The following is a 21,619-nucleotide window of genomic DNA, read 5'->3' as shown; positions in this document are numbered from 1 at the left end:
GCAAGCATTGTATTTTGTACAACGTGGTGCTTTAAAAAGTATAAACTCCAAAAAGCAAACTTTTATTTTTGCCATTTTATATAAAGGATACTATTTTACTACACCACTATGCATAATGGGACTTGAGCATCCACAGATTTTGATATCCACTGGGGGCCCTGGAACAAAACAAAAATAGGGCCCACTATACTGTACTGCAGTTGAATAGGAGTATTTTGCTCATATTGGATGTGTTGCTTTGATCTTGGGTTTAGTAAACTTCTGATTTGTTTGCAGTAATACTCCTGCCTCTTGCTTGTGTAGCTTTACCAGGCTCCCATTTTTGTGAGTCATAGAAGTTTATCCCACTGGGGTTAAAACGTTCCCCAGTGCGTTCTAACGTGCCGGTGCGCGGGTGCGCACGGAACGTGATGGGAACGCGATGGGGCCAAGAATCCCATTTTATCGCACATTGGAATGCCGCCTTTGCCGCCGGGCATTCCAATCGTGTTCCCGTTGTGGTCCAGGGGATGCCATTTCTGAGAACGCTTTGAAACAGTTCTCAGAAATGGTGTCTTCTGGAATGCAATGGGAACGCTATTGGAACGCCTGGGGGCAAAGGTGGCATTCCAGTGTGCGGTAAAATGGGGTTCTTGGCCCCATCGTGTTCCTGTCACATTCTGTGCGCGCCCGCGCGCGGGCATGTTAGAACACACTGGGGAACATTTTAATGACACCATGAAGAAGGAAGGCAGATTGAATACCTGTAACTGTAGTTCTTCAAGTGGTCATCTGTGAACTCACAGAACCCCGCCATCTTCTCCTCATCATGACCTGACTGTAATTTGGATTGCTGCATCAGTGTCCATTGGAACTGGTGGTTTCAGCGGGAAACCCTTTATATAGAGGATTATGAGGTGGATGAGCCAAAAAACATATGCAACTTTTTAGAAGGTTCTGAATGATGCACTGTGCAGGTGCAGGTTAACCTCATTTGTGTGTGTGCACAGATGACCACTTGAAGAACACCAGTTACAGGTATCCAACCTGTCCTACACAGCCCTCTTGGGTATATAGAAATAGTTTTGTATTTCTTTGGTTCCTAACCTTTGTTCATGTTTAGTTTGTCTGTAATGTAATTGTGGAGTGGTACAATTATAGACTTGTTCATGCAGATAAAGCAAAGTTCCTTGAGATGTTTAAACCTGTTATAATTCTTTTTACTTAAATGTTCTCTAAAACTATAAAATGCATCTGTTGCCACTGTATATGCTCAACTAATACTTAACAGCCAATTAAGTATTAATTAAAAAAGAAAGAAAGAAAACCTTTCTTTAATCTGTTGATTACGATAATAGTTGATCTGTGCCAGAAAATCCCTCGTGTGGTGATTTTGTTGCAGTGAAAGGCTAAGCAATAGCAATAAATAATGGTCTTCCAATAAAGGCATATTTATTTGTCAGAGGGCCTGGGGAGAGTAATTTTTTGTGGGAAAGTATTTTTTAAAATAGATTTGCTGAACACCATTTTTGCTAGACATAACAACATATGTGTTTAAGGACCCATATGTCTGTTCTAACTTGATGAGATTTAATTAAGAGCTATAGTTCCTCAGTGTGTGAAGATTAGATTCACAGTTTCAAAATTAATTTCTTTTATTATATGTTATCTGTCTCTTTATAGTTTATTTGCAGTTAACACATTCTATGTTGACTGTTATTGAATTTTGTTTTAAGTGTTTGTGTTCAAATTGTTCAGCACAAGCTAATGATTTGAGGTGTGGATCTGAATTTATTTTGTTTTATACAATGACTCTAGTTGACTGGAAGACCTGGAAGCATTCTGGGAAATAAAGATGGTGCTGGAGAGCTTTGTCTCACTTTGCATCACACTAGGCAGCCTTCCAGGCCTTTTTCCAATTAAAAAAAAAAAAAAATCAGGAGAGGCAGAGAAACAAAAGAATGCAAATGTTTATGGCCAAATTGTTAACCAGGGAACCCACCATCTTCTGCTTCCCAGGGAAACAAAGGCCCCATACAGACAGGCCAAAATAAAGCAGCTTCGGGTCACTTTGGAAGTATGCTGTTTAAATGATGCATGCATCCAAAGAGTCCAACAGCTATGCCAAAGCCACACTCCAGACTAGAACATGACTTTGGCACGGCTTCTGGCCTCTTAGGACGCATGCATCATTTAAACAGCATATTTCCAAAGTGACCCAAAGCTGCTTTATTTTGGCCTGTCTGTATGGGCCCACTAATAAGCAAGTATGAAAGTCAAACCTGTCAGAGTCTAGCTTTCACTAGAAGTACAGCAGAAGTGTGAGTCAGTTTATGTTTTGATATAAAAAATAAAGGTTTTAAATTCTTTTAGAATACAGTCAACTCTCCTCATTTGAGGCAACCTGCTGATATCACTCTATGCTATGATACTATGAGTGACAGTAAAATGTTCTTGACTTGATCATTAACATGATCCAAGCTGATGAGGGAGACGAGGAGAAAATACCCTCTTCATTACAATGCTTCTTGACTACTTGGATTGCTTTAAATAATTACGTTGAAGCAGACCCTGAAATACCTTTAAAAAGGAAGATCTCTAAAAAGGAATCTGCCTGTGATTAAAGCAAAAATCTTTCTTGTTTTTGGCCTATGTAATGCATCCCTTACTATTAGAGAGAGGTTTGCCTAGAACAAACTTACTGTATATAGTCATGTATAAGTCTAGAAATTTTAGTCAAAAAATTAACCCCAAAAACCTGGGTCGCCTTATCCACGAGTCAGTGTAAGTCCTGTACTTTAACTCTTACAAAAAGGGGACAATCTCCTGGTGAATCTGTCCTGGAAGCACTGATTCCCTTCGGTTCTCTCATCCGTCCAACCTTTTGTGTGAGCACAAACAGTTAAGTCTGCTGGAATTCTGTAAGTTCTTTGGCATTGCTTTCCTTTGATTCATCCTTTTATCTTTTGTTACATGCCCCTAAATGCTACCCTCGACTTATCCATGGGCCATATCAAAATCTATAATTTTGGCCCCAAAACCTGCCCTCGACTTATACATGAGGTCGACTTAAAGTCGAGTATATACGGTACATGAATGTAGAACTCAAACTGGGTAATATCATTATGTCTGTGTATCAGTATCATTATTTTGAGACTCCCCTTAAGCGTGTTATGGACTGTTTCATCATCTTGCAACAGGCAGTGGATGATAGCTAGTCAGTGCCAAAGAAGACAAAAGCTTCCTCACTCATGATTAGAAGATCAACAAATGTTACAGTTGGACCAAAATTGTGCTTTTCCATTACTTATGTTTCTAAAGAACCAGAGCTTTCGTGAAAGGATGGTGTTATTCCCGACAATTTTAGTCTTGCTATTTAATCTTGTTAACACTGAAATAAGCTTCATGATTTTAATGGAACTTTCATGTGTAGTTGGATTACAACGTCACTGACTTGTGGATTCAGTAACCAATTTTGGATTATCGAAACCTCAGCTGCTGATTGCTGGAATATTTAAGGATGTGAAAATCTATTTATTTTCATTACATTTCTCTGTAACTTCCCAGCATTCTTTTCCCATGCAAGTTTTGCTTTGGGTTTTCAGACTTCTTACCACATTGAAATTCATGTGTATTTTGTTGCACACTTTTTTTTAGTGCAAACATTTTTATGCATTTTTCTGAATGTATGCATTTTAATGCATTGTGCTTATTCATTAAAACATGTTTGTGTACATTTTCCATCTAGATAAATTTTAGTTACTGGTATGTGCATTTAACTGAATATAATAATAAAAAGAATGAAAAAAGAAACTAACAGTTTGCTTCTGATGATGGGAAATCATACGATAGGTACATGTTTTCATTAACAGTCTTGGAAACAACAGATTGCATGAATACATTTTTGAAAGCTTGGTTACATCCCTAGAAATATATAATCCTGCAATATTTTTCAGACATCAAGCAGTGGGAGACATTCTGTCCGTATCACCGGTCTCAGTACTATTGATTTCAGGGCTGGTTTCTCTAGAAAGCCAACACTAGACTTCAAAATGACTTCCAGCAGGCCTGTGCAAGGTTAGTTGCTATTATAGTTTATATCTGAACAATCTTTACCTTTAAGATGTTTAATTTAATGAATTGCCTTCCCTGCCTAAAAACCCTCTAGGTGACATCTAACATTTAATTTCTGCTAATAAATATTTGGTACTAGACAAAGTTTGGAAAACTGTTTTCTTTCTTGTTTGATTGTCTCCCAGAATCTTGCAGACTGAGGGTTCCTGGAAGTTGTCATCCAAAATAAGTAACTTTTCTAACTTCTGGTCCTAGTTGTTTCGAAAAATTGAGGGTCGGCTTCAACAAACTGGAACAACCCTGAGCAAAACCTTAAGTGTTGTCTTGCCTATATTTTTGACCTTTTCAAAGTATACACCTATAGAACTATGATTCGACTTTAACTGCCATTGTTCCAATCTGTGGATTCCTAGGATTTCCATATTTAGGAGGGACATTTAGAATTCCTACCGAAAGACTTCTAGTGCCTCACAAAACTACAATCTCCAGGATTCTGTAAGATGCAGGCATAAGTGGAATCATGGTGCAATAATTTTGAAACATGAAAGGGCCCCCACTGACGAATCTTAGATATTTTTCAACCCTGAGTATTGGACAGTATCCCTCTTCTCCTTCAAATGTATCTCTTCCACAGTATCACTTTCCTTTTTGTTTTCACATGTGATACTAGCTGCTACCCATCTACTCGGAACTAAGCCATACTTACTTTAATGGGACTTACTATTTAGAAAGTGTGTTTGATTTCCAGCCTTTATTTGAAAAGACTCTTGCCCAAAGGGTTTGTGTGTAAGACAGCAGAAACTTGAAGGGTGATGAATTTTGAGGTCAGTAAATTTTGTGCTGCACACATTTCATGTATTTTCCTTCATATATCAGCTCAAAGTGTCCTCCATAAAGATTACAATATGCAATTGGATCTTGAAGTTGGAAAACAAATAGAAATTTAGGAGCACGGTTTTATAAGAAAGTGGAAGATACTGGTGCATAGTGATGGTGAAAATTAGCTGTCTTTTTTGATAACAGGGAGGCAAAAGTGATTAAATAATTTGTAACATTTTCCTGGAGGCTAATATTTAAATTGTACCTGAAAGCCTTCTTAACCTTTCCTGCCTGTGGTACAAAGACCACAACTGCATGCATTCCAAGAACCTTGAGCAAACATGGCTTACATAGCCTCAGACATTTCAGAGGTGAAAAGTGGGACATGTGGCCAAGCAACAGCAGGACCTGGTCAAGATGGCATAAGTTATTCATGAGGAAGAACGCATAAGTTAACAATGGATGTAGCAATTTGCTTTTTCCTGAGTCTAAAGGAAAGGGCAAGATTCAGTCCCCTTTTCTCCTTTCCTCGCAGCTGAGTTAACTGAGGGCAAACTATTTTAGCATTTAGAACTTAGTTTGCAGCAACTGAAGTGAGCTGAGGACAAAGAAGGAAGATGGGAGAAGGAAAGAGAAACTGGGACATTTTAAAAGTAATTGCTGGATTGATCTGGACTGTCCCTGCCAAATTGGTACCATTGGAGGATATGGGTTTACTGTTTTCTTTTTGAGAGCATACTGCAGTATTCTGAGGAAATACATCTTATTAATCTCAGTGAGACATACCAGTAGAGGTTGGAAAGTATAGTTTTAAAAGAAATGGTGGCTTTATGGCAGTCTTAGGTTTCCTCTCAATTGAGGCTGGGGAGCATTTGGGCACCAGGAGTGCTGACAGTTTCCTAGCTCAAATTAGTGAGAGGCATGTTTGACCCCATGTTATCAAGATCTCGGCCCCAACCAATCTGAACTGGCAACTGAGAGAATATTAAGTGAAGATTCATATAGTTGTTGTTTAAGAAGGAACTGTAAGGAAACCAGTTGCACCAGCAAATAAACCCTTTTAGACCAGTTAGCCAGAATAGGCCATGTTTTATTATCTGCTCCTTATACTGTCTTCAGGGGCATGCTTACTTAACTGCATAGGAACACAATTAGATGTTGCTCTTTTCTGGTTAGCCTACTCTCATCATCATCATCATCATCATCATCATCATCATCATCATCATCATCATCATCATCATCATCATCCTCAAATCACATGTAAATATGTCTTGTTGTTTCTCCTTGAGGGAAAACTGATGTGCTCTACATGGTCTCTTTCCTAGTATTGATCAGGAATGATATGATGGAGTGCTATATTATCACTTCTCTTCATAGAAGAACCAACTCTGGTCTCAAAAGGACAATGGTAGTGCTTGTTCAGCCTAAGATATGCCTGGCTTTACATCTTTGTAATTTTTTATTTGTGTTTTATCAATAGGGATACCTACCTACATTCTGCTGAATACTACAGGGATCAACCCTCCTGCTAGACTGGACCGTCTAGAATTGCTCAGTATCACTGGAGACCTTCTAAAGACTATTCCTGTGAAATACTTCCCTGATAGAAAACCTTATGGAATCTGGAATATCACTGAGTTTATTCCACCAAATGAAGCCTTCTTCCTTAAAATAACTGGCTACGACAAAGATGATTACCTCTTCCAGAGAATTTCCAGTGTTTCCTTTTCAAATATTATTCCAGGTAATTCTCTCCCCCCCCCCCCCCAATAGTTGTTCTTTATATGGATATTTCAAAATGTATTTAATAATGTTGATTATTAGGGATTGAGTTGATTAGGGACTGTTGATTAGGGATTACTTCTCAATCCCTAGTGGGTGATATAACACACTCTTGAATGGCTTGAAGAAATAACTACTCTGTTTTGTTAAATTTATATTTGTTTTTATTCTGAAGGCATAAAGTTGGTGCAGACCTCTGATTATTTGACAGGTGTGATGGTACAAAAAAATATTAGAGAATATATTTTGTACCTGGTTAAGAGTTCTTGGCGAACGTGACAGCTTGAGCCATCTTTGCATTACTTTTGTCATGCCTTATTAGTCATAGTAAAGGTGTGCCCTACATTTTTATTTTGCTTACTGTCCATATATGGCTACTTTGTTATTTGTTCTTATTTTAGATGCTCCAAAAGTAAGCATGCCCAAGAAAACCCCAGGATACTATCTGCAGCCAGGCCACATTCCTTGCCAAATATTCAGCCTCATACCTTTTACCATGTATTTTAGCAGAAATGGAATTAAACTGGGTATGGAGCAGTTTTACAAGTAAGTAACAATTTCTCAGTTTCATTGTGGAGCTTTTCTTTTCAATCAGAGGAAGCGGGAGAATGGGGGAGGGAGGGGAGGATAAAATCAGTCTATTGGATTCCATTAAAGTTCAGTTGAGAATTTAATGTTCCTGTAGTCATAGAGGCTCATTTACATGCTTTGTATGTTGCAGTGTTTGGCAGTAGATATCTACATGAGAAAGCTGAGTGTTATGTGTTGTGTGTCTTGAAATCTTTTCCTACTTATGACAACTCTAAGGTGAATCTATCATAGGGTTTTCTTGGCAAGATTTGTTCAGAAGAAGTTTGCCATTGCCCTCCCCTGAGCATGCAACTTGCCCAATGTTCGATTCCTAGTGTGTTTCATAGATGAGCTGGGAATCGAAATCTGGTCTCCCGAGTCATAGTCCAACACTCAAACCACTACACCACATTGGCTCTCAAAGAACCCAAGATGGAGAGATGGAGACCCAAACCAAGCATTAAGGAAAATATGTCTTTTCCTCCAATTAACCCATTTTCTTCCCTACAGTGAGATTTCCCCAGACATTCATGCTTCAGCAAGCAGATTTTAAAATTAAGCCAAATTGGCTTCCAGAGGCCAATTACAAAGGAAGGACCCAAATCGTAAATCCAGCTTTACCTTTATTGGACTAATGAGAAGGTGCTGTCTTTTGATGCTTGTAGGATTCTTTATCAGGCAAAGTTAGTAAAAATAGTGTGTAAGGAAAGGAAAGTGATAATCAAAGAAGCTACATTTTTGCTTTGGGATATTGTATAGGACATGTTTGTAAATGAAAAATAAGGGCACCTCTTTCCCATGGCTATGGATTGATTATGCCCAAAAGCAATAAAACAAAGGCAATGAAGTCTGACTTCTCCATTTGAAGTTATACAACATCCAACTCTGAGAACTGTGTTTGTCTTTATCCTCTATGGGGCCTTGCCCACTATGTTGGAATAGAACATTGAGTTTCTGAGGGATACCCCTGTGTTGTAAAATCTGGAGACAAATATAGATTTAAAGAGACGACTGTACTAGAAAGTCCAGTACAATTTACAGTAGTCCCTCCTTATCCACTGATTTTTTATCCACAGATTCAAGCATCCATGGGTGGAAAATATTCTAAAAAAAGTATAAATTCCAAATAGCAAACTTTGATTTTCCATTTTATGTAAGGGACACATTTTGCTATTCCATTGTATTTAATGAGACTTGAACATTCTCAGATTTTGTTCTCCATGGGGAATCCTGGAACCAAACCCCAGCGGATACCAAGGGACCACTGTATTTATTTCCAGTCAATTAATTTCTGGTCAGATGAACTAACTAGTAATTTTATCAAGATGTCACCATATATGTAAAGGCCCTATATCAGGGTTGGGAAACATCTGGCTCTCCATATGTTGCTGTACTGTGTTCCCCATGATCTTTCATGACAGGCTGTGCTATTGAGGGCTGATGGGAGTTAGCAGTCCAATAAACTATGGAGTGCCACAGGTTCTAATCATCTCTCTTATATATAATAAAAACTCATTGAACCATTGAACCTAATTTTGCATTATTTAAAACACAAGAGTGGCCTGTTTGATTTTCATTACACTTCTAAAAGTCTACAAAAGTGTGTGGCCCATATTCTGGTATATCTATATATTGTTTAATTGACCAATTAACAAGCTGAATTCTATAATCCGTTCTTGTAAACTCTTGTCAGCGTATCACATAATTTTAAAATGAAGTTTCATTAAGTCACTGAAGCCAAATATTTAACTAATTCTGTAATTCTGTCTCAGATTTTAATGATCAAATATTTTGCTTTTTTTCTGTGTTAGTTTCCCTCATATCTTGTTGCATGATTCTAGAACAAAGCAGAGTATGTGATGACTTCACACAGTAATCTTCAAGCCACAGGTTACTGACTTAGAGCTCCATCTTAAGTAATAGATTTACTTTGGCTTCTCTCCCATTGTGTGAAAAGCCTGTAGTTACAGATGTTTTTTAAAAGAACTAAACAAGCTCCATAGTATAGCAGTGTCTCTTGATTTAGAATGAAGGGCGATGTAGCATTTTATAATATGGCACAGCGGCTTTGCAAAGCATACAGTATATGTAAAGTAGTATGATCATTGGTTAGATGTACTCAATAATATGGGCCAGCTTGATGTAATTGTTTGTGTGGTGGTCTGAGACACTGAAAGACCAGGGTTTGAATCCTGGCTCGGTCCACTGGGTGACTTTGGGCAAGTCACACACTATCAGCCTCAGAAGATGGAAATGGCAAACCCCCTTTGAAGAAACTTGCCAAGAAAACACTATGATTAGGGTTGGAAACAACTTGAAGGCACACAACAACAACAAACTCAATCATAATTAACCATTCACTGTTTTACTCCTGTAGTGCATCAAATGAAGATAGATGGAGTTGTTTGATGATATTGAGATAATCATGATTCAGTGATGCTTTATTGTTTATGGCAGGCATCTCACTTATTTGCCTTGGAACCGAAACTGTTTGTTTTATTCTATAAGCACCCTCCCACAACACACACACAAAAGGAGCTAATTTCTATGTCAGTATCACTGACAGAATTTTCTCTCTGTGGAAGAGCTGAAAAAATTATTTTTAGGACCACAACACTTAGCCAATGGAGGTGCAAAATAGTCACGTTTCCAGGCTTTGATTATTGGCCACCATGAATGACGGTATTTTATGGGAACTTTATCATATATGTGTGGGACAAATGCAGAATCATAGTCCCTCTCCCCCATGAAAATGCTCTCTCCAAACTTTGATTGTTGCTACCATGTGTGCAGCTTTTCTTGGGGATCTCACAGACTGCATGTGGGGTCATCTCAAGTGAGACGTTTGGGATTGTGGATAGTCAGGCTTCTAGAGCTGTTTTTGGCACAGAAGGGAATACAAATATGTAGTGCCAGAGTGGTCAAAACACAATTCTTCCGATATTATTGGACTGTAGTTCTGGTCAACCTAGGGGAATGAGAACTGCAGTCAAACAATAACCATCACAATCACAAATATATTATATTATATTTATTATATTACATTATATTATATTTATTCATGCCCCATCTTTTACCCAGCTTGGGACTCAAGGCTGCTTATAACAGTTAAAACAAACATAGCTAAAAATTCACAGAATACATACATTAAACATTTAATTAAACTATCAAAAAATTAAAGCCAGTTAAAATTAAAACATAATCTATTAAAAAGAAAGCAACAAACAGAAAATCAACCACATTATGGAAGACTTGTTTCCTCTAAGAAACCAGTCTTCCAGTTTCTGCTAAATAGTTTTCACCTGCTTGTGGAAAGATAGCAAAGAGGGCATCATTCTAACTTCTTTGGGAAGGGAATTCTAGAGCCCAGGAGCAGCCACCAACAAGGCCCTCTCCTATTTTCCGATCATATGTTCCATGTTTCCACCAGATGTACCTGTGTATAATGTGTGGAGGTTCATATTTTGCCTACCCATTGTGTAACATATGACAGGTAGGCCATGTAAAGCCCTTGGGCTGTCCAAGCCTGACATAAGTTCTAGGAGGGTGGCTTCCTTGCACTCTTGTCTGGTCAAATGGGCAGTATAGTTAACCCTCCATATACATGCATTCTGCATCCACAGATTCAAGCATCAATGGCTTGAAAATGTAACCCCCCCATTCCAAAATGCAAACCTTGATTTTGCCATTTTATATAAGGGTCATCATTTTGCTATGCCATTGTATATAATGTGACTTAAGAATCTATGGATTTTGGTATCTACAGGGGGTCCTGGAACCAAACCCCAGCAGATACCAAGGGCCAACTGTACTTTCAACTTGCTGCGCAACTCTGGTTTCAGCTTCCTGACATGTAGATCTGAAGTCTAGATTTCAGAAAGGATGGGCACAGCCCCTGTCTATCACTGTGGAGATGGTGGAAAAGGAATGGAGATATAGCAGCTAAAACGGCTCACAGCATCTCCTTCCCTGCGCATCTGTTTATGACTTTTTTTTTTTTATTTCAGAGAATCTGCTGTTGTGAACTGGGAAATTGCCAAGGTATCTCTGTCAGATGAGGGTTACTATGAATGTATTGCCAGCAGCAGTGCTGGAATTGGGCGAGCACAGACGTTTTTTGATGTGTCAGGTTAGTGTCATTTCCTATTTTCTTTGCAGAATGTCCCACTTCACTCCAATTTGACTCAAATGGAAAGCTTCCTTCTGTTTCTCTTGCATTTCAGTTTTGTAGGTTCAGACATCCTATATCAAAATTTGCAAAAATTAGATCCTTCAGGCACCCCATTGTGGAGTTCAAATAACTTCCCTTTGACTCCCTTAGAGCAATAACTTCCCTATTTGAGAACCATTGAGTCTATCTGACTCTGTGAAGGCACAATTGTTTTCATGGAAGCACTTTATTCATTTAATATTCAGTTGAAAATTTTGATGGAAGCTATTTTTGTATTCCAAATTCAACAGCAACATTGAGTGATCATGAGTATAAATAAGAAATTATTCTCTTAAACAGATGGGGAGAATGTGAAAGAAAATATAGATGCGATATTTGCATAGTACAGGATATGATGTGATGACTTCATAGAGAGAGGTCTAAATCCAGTGTTTTATCAATATCCGTGTGCTAGTGCGGTGGAACTTTCTTTTTACTTGAAGCACTCTGTATGGCGCGAAAATATTCTCTGTTGGGTTTTCCTCCTCTCTGGAACAGGTTTTGAAAGGGTGGTTATGGGGAATCCTCCTCCTTATCCTCCTCTTCCTCCTGGTTCTGCTGATGGAAGCAGTTCTGTTTAATGGAAAGATCCTATTGGATCATGGCCAAAGAAAGCAGATTTTAAAGCACTTTAAAAACACCCATGTGTTTACTCTAGATAGTCCAACCAACGAGGCAAAGTCAGCTGCACAGCAGGAGTGTAACATATGGTCAAAATGTCTATAAATGTCTTGAAAGAATTTTGAACTGAAAGACCCCTCCGTGCAAAGATAAATGTGGACTTATAAATCAAAGATGGCACGAAAAGTTTAGTGCCATCATCAAGTCTGCCTAGTGTAAGTTTTGGAACTGTAAATCTTTCTGAAGGCAATACAAGGAAAAACAAAATGTGAAATAAAAGGTTTTCTGTAAAGATTTGTTTTGCTCTCATGTGTATAATTACAAATTAAGGGGTGGGAAGTTCTGTCTAGACTTTGGAGCTATGATTTTGATGTGAGTGCAGGAGGAATGGCCCTATATAGGTGGGATCCTTCATTACCAGGGCATAAAAGGTAACTGTGCATTTTCGTACTAGTCCAAATGGATTGGTGGGAATGGGATATCTGATTACACACAAAGGACACATACATTCCTTTTTTCCCACCTGAGGAGTGATTTAAGTGTAACCTATAAATTATCATTCTGAAGCCAAACAAAGTTAAGAGAGTGCACTTGGTGATCATAATCTCTCTCATTGTTAAACATTTTGATTCCTCTGCAGCTGCAGCTGCAACTAATCACTACATTAATGATTAGCGTAATTTAAATGTTAGCTTCTATACTGATACACAAAAAATCAGCCTGTTTATACCATTTATTAACTGTTTATTTTGTATATGTCATTCTAATCTTCGGTTCAAGATTGACACAATAGATTTAGCTGATCAGTTGAAATCCATATGTCAAGCCAAGCTCTTCTTCCTAACACCTTCTTGGGCTACTGGGGATCATACCTGACTACTCCTTTCACTCCCTCCCTGTAAAGACACATGTCTCATAGGCCCCTTGATATTTCTGTGTCTGCTGCCAGATTCTTTGTCACAACTGTCACTGAGGAGATTACCGCATGAGGGTTCTGTTGCACTGCAATCATGCGATTTCTTTTAACATGATTACAACAGTTGCAATAACACTATTAAAACACTCATTTCCACCTTTCAATAACACGGCAGTCCTTATCTTATGACAAACGTTTTCAATCACTGTTTTCTGCACAATGCACATGAACCCAGCCTCTACACTCTTTATTGCTTGCTTCGTTGGGCAACTGATTTCCTGTGATTCAGGATTCTTGAATTCCATACTGTTGTTTTAATTTTGGAATGGGTGGTTCTGTAGATAGCAATGCATTCTTTTATCCTGCATTGATGGATCCTGTGAAATGGAAGACTGTTTTGGGAGAACTGCTTACAAAAATACGTAAATCAACACCTCATCAAATTTGACAAAACCAGTCTTCTTCTTCACTAAACTGGAAGGTCCATGACATAACAAAAGCAGGGAGAAGGGGTCATTATATACCCATTTGGACCACGTCAACCTTACAATAACACTGCTGTAATAATAATAGCATTTACATTTCTGTACCACTTATCAGTCAACTCAGCACTCTCTAAGCAGTTTACAGTGTCTGAGCCAATGGCCCCCGATAAGATGGGTATTTTACTGACCTATGAATGGATGGAAGGTTGAATCAGCCTTGGGGCCCTGGGATTGAACTCACAACCTTGTGGCTGCAGTACTGACACTGCACATGTGCAATCTCATGAATGTAGTGATATTGGTGGTTTTTGATGGGTGTATCTCATTAATCTGAAATTGTGTGATAGTAATGGTATGACAACAGATCAGTAACAGATGAATGAAAATGGAGTTTATCGCATGCACTTTTCAGCTCAATCTGGGCATGGGACGGGATCAGGCTAGAATGGAGGAAAACAGGTTTTATAACACACAAAATGGTTGCTGCGCTGCCACCCGACCATCACCTGTCTCCCAGCTGCACTTCTCCCAGATATTTTGCTACCACGGATGCTTTCTGTACCACCAAAATCGGCCAGTAGAGAATGACTGAGGGACAGGGGATGGTTGGGAGGCAGCACAGCAGCGATTTTGTGTGCGATAAAACACATTTCCCCCTGTTCCAGCCCGATCCCATCCCATGTCCAGATCAGGCTGAAAAGTGCATGTGATAAACTCCAATGTCATGTGAAAATGGAAGGAATCATAATTTGTATTTCCACTCTAATTTCATCACTAGTACTTCATGCAGTAATCGCCTGAGTTTGTGACATTGGCTAAAGCAAAACCAAATGCCTACTAACCTACTAACAAGGTAAACAGGGCCCATGTGTCTAATTTTTAGGTAGAATTGTACTCTTGGAATTTTCCAGGGAACAGTGCTCTCTTTAAAAACAAGGTACATGCTTCCCTGTGTCTTCTTTAAAGGTAAAAAGTGGTGATTTTGCCATTGCAACCCTAGTAGTGGTGAATTCAGCAGCATTACTGGCAGGAGTGTGGTCCCTTGTAGATGCTGGTGTGTGAGGGTCCCAATGAGCCCATCAGCAATTGTCCATACTCTCTCCTCTAGGGATAGGCCATCTGTGAGGATTTCCCCTTCCTTTTGTAGTGACATGGCACCTAAATGATCTGAATGTTGGTGCTAGTCAGGCCTGCAAAGGGAGGGCATTTAACTGTTGGGGTGCCATGGCTGCAAAGGCCAAATTTGGGGGGGGGGCAATGGGGGGTTCCTAGTGGGGGCAACAATGCTGAAAGGTATAGAGCATGTGCTGGTAGTGGGTCCCTGCTCTAGGTCAGGAATGGGTAAATACCCACCTGTCCCTGTACTTGCCCAGGGAATAACTCAGGTGAGCACTTGGCCCCGAATAGCATGAGCTCAGCTTGTGTGTTTTTGGTTTATCTGTTCAGGACCAGAGATGCGTTCAGGTAACTCTATCCTAGTTTCTAGCACTGGACTGGTTAGAACTCAACTTTGTAGCATGCTTGTCTTACTGATTAATCTGGCCTTAAGAACTGAACCATTCAAGGAGGATTGCTTTGTCCATGAGCTGGCAGTTAATTAATACTTCCCTTTCACTTTTCTTGGGTGTTGTTCTTTCAAATAATATTTCTGCTTGTTTTTATATGCTTTGCAGAACCTCCACCTATCATTCAGGTTCCCAATAATGTTACTGTCACTCCTGGTGATCGAGCCATATTGACATGCTTAACTGTGAGCACCGTGCGGTACAATCTCACCTGGCATAGAAACAACAGGGATCTGAAACTCATGGAGCCTTCCAGGATACGGATTCTGAGTAACCTTTCTCTTGAAGTCAAAGTGGTAAAGCTCTCAGATGCTGGAGAGTACAATTGTGTAGCTTCTAATGAAGGTGGCTCCACAGTGGCATCTGTATTCCTTACAGTGCAAGGTAATATGGGAAGTAAACTTTTAGACTTGAAAAGAGAAAATGCTATTCCTTTGCCCCACTTTTGATATCTCTCCCTCCCCATGACAGTTTGCATTTTTGTACATGCTGATAAATACAGATTTTATTATTTTATTTATTTATTTCATTTATATCCTGCCTTTCTCCCTGCATGTACCCAAGGCGACTGTACGTATACCACATCTCATTTATTTGTTTAATGGCTTAAGTTTTGATATGTATACAGTCTCTTTCCACTCTAAATGCTGAAAGTGATGTACTAAATATAAGAAACTCACAGTGTCTTGTATAATTAAATGGTAGCTGCAATCCTCTTCAGGCTCGATGTACCTGTAATGCTCCAGAGACACCCTCTGATTGGATGAGTGCTCATTTCATCATGCATAGGATTTTCGATACAGATCTGGGACCCCTTATTGACAAAGCAAGGATTCCATTGCATGGAACCATGGATATTAAAGTAGAGTTGTAGTGCTATATCTGTGTGGTGTGAAAGGGCCATTCCTGTTCACATGTTCAAAACATGATATGCAATGATGGAAAAACTCTTCAAGCTGAGGTGACTGCATGCCAGGTTTGGGGTTTTGCTGGCATTGCAGGCACTGGTAGCCTCACCCATTCCAAAGCCCTTTCACACATTCAGAAATGAATGCCAGAAGAGAGATAGCATTATGAAAGAATGTGGCAAGAAAATAGAGGGTGCTTTGATAAAATGAATGGTTATTTATCATCCTTCTAGTCCCTTGATGTAGTTACCTGGATTACGAAGTATCTTTTCAGTCTTTATAATCTAGAACTGTTCTTTTTCATTTGTTACATATGTACCCTATACTTACTCCAGTGAGCTCAGAATGGTGGAAATTATCTACTTTTATCCAATTTATTTTAACCAAATAAAAGATCCTGCATCCAAAATAGAATGCAGCTGCTTTTCTTTGAGGAGGGCGGGCGTACTGGATGCTTGAAGGAAATTTAAAAAGAATAATATTTGGCTGTGAGAAACAGACAGTCTAGATCGCAAAGCTTCTTTTAAATGAAAATAGCAGTGAAGGAAAGGAATCTTTTGCCAAACTGCATATTTTAAAACCCTTTGTTCAAAATCTGTTCCTACTCTTTGTTTTAGTGCTGCCATCCTTTTTTTGAACAGAAAATACTCTCAAAGCAATGCTTTCTTCCCCCACTTGAAATGAAGCCCACAACTAAATTAGTAGGCATTCAAAGATGACTGGATGCCCTATGGAGGCTAATTATTGTTCACAGCAGGTTTCAGTAGCGCTCATTAGATGACTTTTTGAAGTCTCTTTTGTTGCACAGAAAATTGTGGAGAAGGAATTGGAGATAACACCGAGACTTCCACAGGACCAAGGAAAATGTGTCATCAAATATTAATCCCTGTTTCCTGAGATTAGTCTATCAGATACTTGCAATGAAAGGAAGCAACAGGGAAGAAATCTAAACAGAATCTGTGCATTGGCTGAAGAGTTTGTCAGGGTTGTTGCATGAGTGGACAGAGGAATGTGATTCAGTCCTATATATTAAGCCATAAGCTCTAGAGCACCTACATCTTTGTATACTTTCTGGATCCTTATGGAGTGTCTAATGGAACCTTCCTGAACCTGGTGCTATCCCTAGTCAGCAGCCATTGACTATGTTGGCTGAGGATGATGGGGACTATAATACAATACATTTGGAAGGTGTTAAGTTGGTGAAAGCCGGTCTATATGTATCAGTAACTAAATAGATTTGTGTTCTATCCATGTGAAACCAGAGATATATTTGCTTCATGAAAGGTTTCTTTGATCTTGTGCTGAATTTAGAAGGCTGCTGTAGTGGTTATATGCCAATTAACAAGCTTGATATATCGTGTTAAGGGCTTTCCATGTTAACTCAAGCTCCAAAATGCTGGAAAAATGCAGCTGTTAAAGGTTATGTCTTTAACCTAATGTATTATATAGGCATTATGTATATAGTAGAGTGTGGTATGCTGTGATGAGTTCCAGCTTTACTCCAAGCACATTTCTGGAGATTGGTTAGAATTTTGTTTCCATTTGATTAGAATTTACCAACATTTGCAAAATTTGATGTGCAGGATGGCAAATTTGAATGGCTATTGCTCTCCCCTGTGGAAGAGTGGCAATCTTATTCCATTCACACACAAATTTGTGAAGCCTTCCAGTCATCATCATCATCATCATCATCATCATCATCATCATCATCATCATCATTATCATCATCATTTATTATTATTATTAACCTTTAATTATGAAGTGCTGTAAATTTACACAGCGCTGTACATACAATCTTTTTAGTTAGACGATTCCCTGCCCTCGGGCTTACAATCTAAAAAGACATGACATAGAAGGAGAAGTGAGTGATGGAGGGAAAGGGTAAGAGGTCCAGCAGTTCCTCTCTACCTCCGAGGCCTGGACCAAGGCAGATGGACTGGAGGGAGGGCTTGGGTTCTTAATGGATGGTTAATCTTCTTCCAGGGAAAATACATACTCTCAAGTAGGATAATGCATATACAGTACATAGCAATACAGGAAATGGTTTGATAAACAGACAACAAAAGAACATCAGATAGTAAGAACATCATCATCATCATCATCCCATTTCCCCCCCAAAAACTGGGACTCAGAGTTTAATTGAAAAGAACATTTTAATGCTACCAGCTTCTTTCTCGGTGAATCTCAAAGGTGCTTTAAAATCACCTTGCATACTAATCTCATTATAGTTCTATTTTTATTCAACTTTTTTAATAATTGCAAAGTTGTCCATCTGTATGTTATTCCATGGCAAAGCACATATTAGCTTTTCCTCCTAAGCTAAAGATGCACTAAAGATGTAGAAATCAGAGGAAGCAGCCTTCAGGAAGATCCATAGGAAAAAGATGGCAATACCTGTCAAATTGTTGAAATGCAAACTTTGCATTCCTATAAAGCTATTGTTTATATTTTTGATCTCAAAATCAGTACACTGCCAAGTTTCATATCACTTTGTTGAGGCAAATTCTAAACCGTAATATCTACTGCCACCCTCCTCTTCCTCCTCCTCCTCCTTATTATTATTATTATTATTATACTTTATTTATATAGTGCTGTAGATTTACACAGCCCTTCTGCTCCTGCATTTTTAGCATGCAGAATACAATTAATCTATTTTACCTTGTAGATAGAGCTCCCCCCCCAAAAAAATCTGAAGATATTATGATGTAACATTTCATAGCAAATGATCTTACGGTACATTTTCTTGAAGATATTAATGATGTTAGAGTGTGGGCTTTTTAGCAATGCTGAATTGTGATATATATATATATATATATATATATATATATATATACTTTATTTATTTCCAGGCTTTCTCTTCAGTATGCTAGGTTCCGTCCCTTGTGTGAAGTAGTTAATGTAGTTAAGTCTCATTTCCACCATTGGTGGAGAAAATGTGATCCACAGACTATATGTAGTCTCAGAACCCCTTTTCTGCAGACTCCAAGCTTTCTTCCAAATATCTTTTCTAAAAATTGCTCTAAAATAGCCCCAAATCGCCTGACCTACCACCACAGTATAATAGTTATACTTAATCCTCTCTGCAACACCTCCCAAGTGGAAAAAAGTATAAAATTTGTCTGGAAATAAAAGTAAAGCAAGACTGGAATTGATCTTCGATTTGGCTTTACCTTTATTTTTAGCCAGTTTCTATTGCCTGGAATGCATCGGTCCAGCGCATGGATTCGGCCTTCCCCCAGTGCAATACACATCCCAGATTGCTTTGAAAAGAACTGGAAGCATGGAGATTGATGTTTCAAACACCTTTGAACTTAATCAAATCTCATATGCTGCACTGTCCCTGAATTTTTTCTACAGTTATTTTGTCAGCTATCAAAACAACATTACCTGCTGAAACAGAATGCTTAATATTAAGTTACAATTAATCTAATTCTTTTTGCTGAAATATTTAAAAAGCTAATATAAACATGATAGGATTTTCATATGGGAAAATATGCTGCATTTGTGTAAATATACGTGTTCCTGGAAATTGGTTCTTTTGGGGTCCATTCCAGGGACAAAGCAGAAATAAGAAAAGAATGGATTCTCTTTTGAATCTCTTTTAGCAGTCTCTGGAATGTCAAAACCAATTAGAATCAAAACTATTATGTTTTGATTTGCCAATGTTTTTTTTCATGAATGCAGTCCTGGTGCTCATGTATTACAGCTCTTAATATCAAAAGTTATCAAGGGGTCAGGAATGAGTGGCAAATTCAAGAGCTTTTATAATGATTTCACATTCTTGCAAAATATCAGGATCATCACTCTGTGCCAAAATTGCTCAACAAAGCATTATTTCTTTTTCTTCTTCTTCCTCCTCCTCCTCTTTAAAATTCATTGTGAGTCATTATGCTGTAAATGTGAGGTTCCCATTATCTGCTAGGAGATAGTGATGGAGAGGGCTCAATTTAAGCCAAGTATCCCGGTGATATATACAACTCTGCATTATGTCAAGTGGCATAATAATGCATATTTTCCTCTAAATATTATGCACCAGTGTATTCTGTTGTGCCAAACTGATTTTTAAATAGCAAGTATTACCCTAATAGTTACCAATGATTGGCCATTTAAACAAGAATGCAAATTAAAATGTTGTGCAAATATCAATCAAAAGGATCTCTAGTATTTTAAAAAGATTATTAAGAGCACCTGAGTGATTCATATTATAGCAATGGCACAAGGAGGTTCCCTACAAATCTCTTCCCTACCTTCCGTCTTTTCAACTAAAATTCTCACTCTCATCATGTCAAAAATTCAAGGTTTCATCACATGGACATGTGTAATGTTTTACCCATGTGCAATGGTTGCCGGTGGCTTGAGTATCAATTGGTTCAGAATCCACTCTGGGGTTTAGTTAAACCAGCTGTCCAAGGTGCTGAAACATATCTGTAAGATAGATTTGATACCTTGGACAGTAATTTAAAATTCAAACTAAAACCCAGAGTGAATTTATTACACCACTGGCATGAATGCTACCAGCTACTACTGTCTTCTTACCTGCTGACACTTTCATATCTTAGCAGAAACTATGTTAAGTGCTTAATTCTGAGGACACTTTCTGTGTGAGATTTGGGGAAATTTACCCTTAAATTTGGGAAAGGAAGGGGGAGAGGCTTGAAATTACTAGAGCTTGAATACTTTTCCACATAAACAGCTTTCACCACATTTCCTGTTTGCTTTTTGCATTTTGCATAGTGAACATCAGAAGCTAAAAAGAGTTTGCTCAAGAGTAAAGACAGAAGGAAGTTATAACTTTGGTTCTTTCATTTCTTCTTCCGTTATCATGTGAGATTGTTTCTCATATCAGGAGAATAATTTTCTAGGGTGTGTGTGGGTGAGACAAACAACCCCCAAATTAAAAATCTTTAACGAAAATAAATAACACTCCCAAAGCACATAGAAAATTGGGGGAGGGGAACAATCTTGTGCCATGGAATGTGATGTGTTTTTTCCGCCACTAGAAAACAAACTTGCCATGGGAAAAAAACATTCCCATTGGTTTCTTTGTCCTTGCGTTGTATGCTACTGCTGGGACAGAAAACAAAGCTATTAATTGCTGCCAGATGTCATTGCACTGGATCTTGCAAATGTTTTGCTAACTTTCCCCAGGATGAACCACTCTAATGTGCAAAATCTGTCTCTTAACCAAAGGCAGTCATTTCTGAGCACCTCCTCCACAGTGTAATAAAATAAACACTATATTGTCAGCAGAGGTGCTGTTCAGGCACAGTGTGTACTCCCATTGGAGCCAATCTCAGTTTCCTAATGTCAGTAGAAGAGTAGATCTATCTCAAACTCACAAAGGATTTAAAGCATCCCCCCTTGTCTGTTTTGGCAATATCTAAAACAGAATAAAAATAGCCAGGCAGTTAGCCACATGGCAGATCACTTTGGTACATTTCTATCATACACACAGATTAAAAAAAAAAAAAAAACCAACCTATTTGGATTTGATTCTGAATTTTCTTATTACAGCTGCTTAGTCTGTCAGTTGTGTCTTTCCTCCCACATAATGTTAAAGCTGTTTCACGCTTTACAAATAATTCATGTTTTGCCATAGCTATACTGGTGTTACACTGGAGTTTTCTGCAGTAAACTCAGAAAATATAGAGGGCAGGTATTCCTTCCTAAGCCTGTGGAAATATCAGCAG

The 21,619-nt window shown here is 38.5% G+C and overlaps 1 protein-coding gene across 1 annotated transcript in view; it reads left to right on the top strand.

Annotated features, from left to right (window-relative positions):
• HMCN1 (hemicentin 1) overlaps positions 1-21,619 on the top strand; it is a 284,684-nt gene that overhangs the window by 86,401 nt on the left and 176,664 nt on the right. The window contains exons 7-11 of the mRNA XM_089515825.1: positions 3,936-4,056; positions 6,353-6,616; positions 7,056-7,200; positions 11,232-11,353; positions 15,130-15,405. Of these exons, the coding sequence (XP_089371951.1) occupies positions 3,936-4,056; positions 6,353-6,616; positions 7,056-7,200; positions 11,232-11,353; positions 15,130-15,405 (928 nt within the window). The remainder of the gene's footprint in view (positions 1-3,935; positions 4,057-6,352; positions 6,617-7,055; positions 7,201-11,231; positions 11,354-15,129; positions 15,406-21,619) is intronic.

Source organism: Sceloporus occidentalis, unplaced genomic scaffold (genome assembly GCF_023333645.1).
Source record: "Sceloporus occidentalis isolate IW3139 unplaced genomic scaffold, rSceOcc1.0.p SCAF_3, whole genome shotgun sequence".
Taxonomy (NCBI): Eukaryota; Metazoa; Chordata; class Lepidosauria; order Squamata; family Phrynosomatidae; genus Sceloporus; species Sceloporus occidentalis.
The sequence above is the reverse complement of the archived record's forward strand: the minus strand, read 5'-3'. Positions and strand labels throughout refer to the sequence as shown.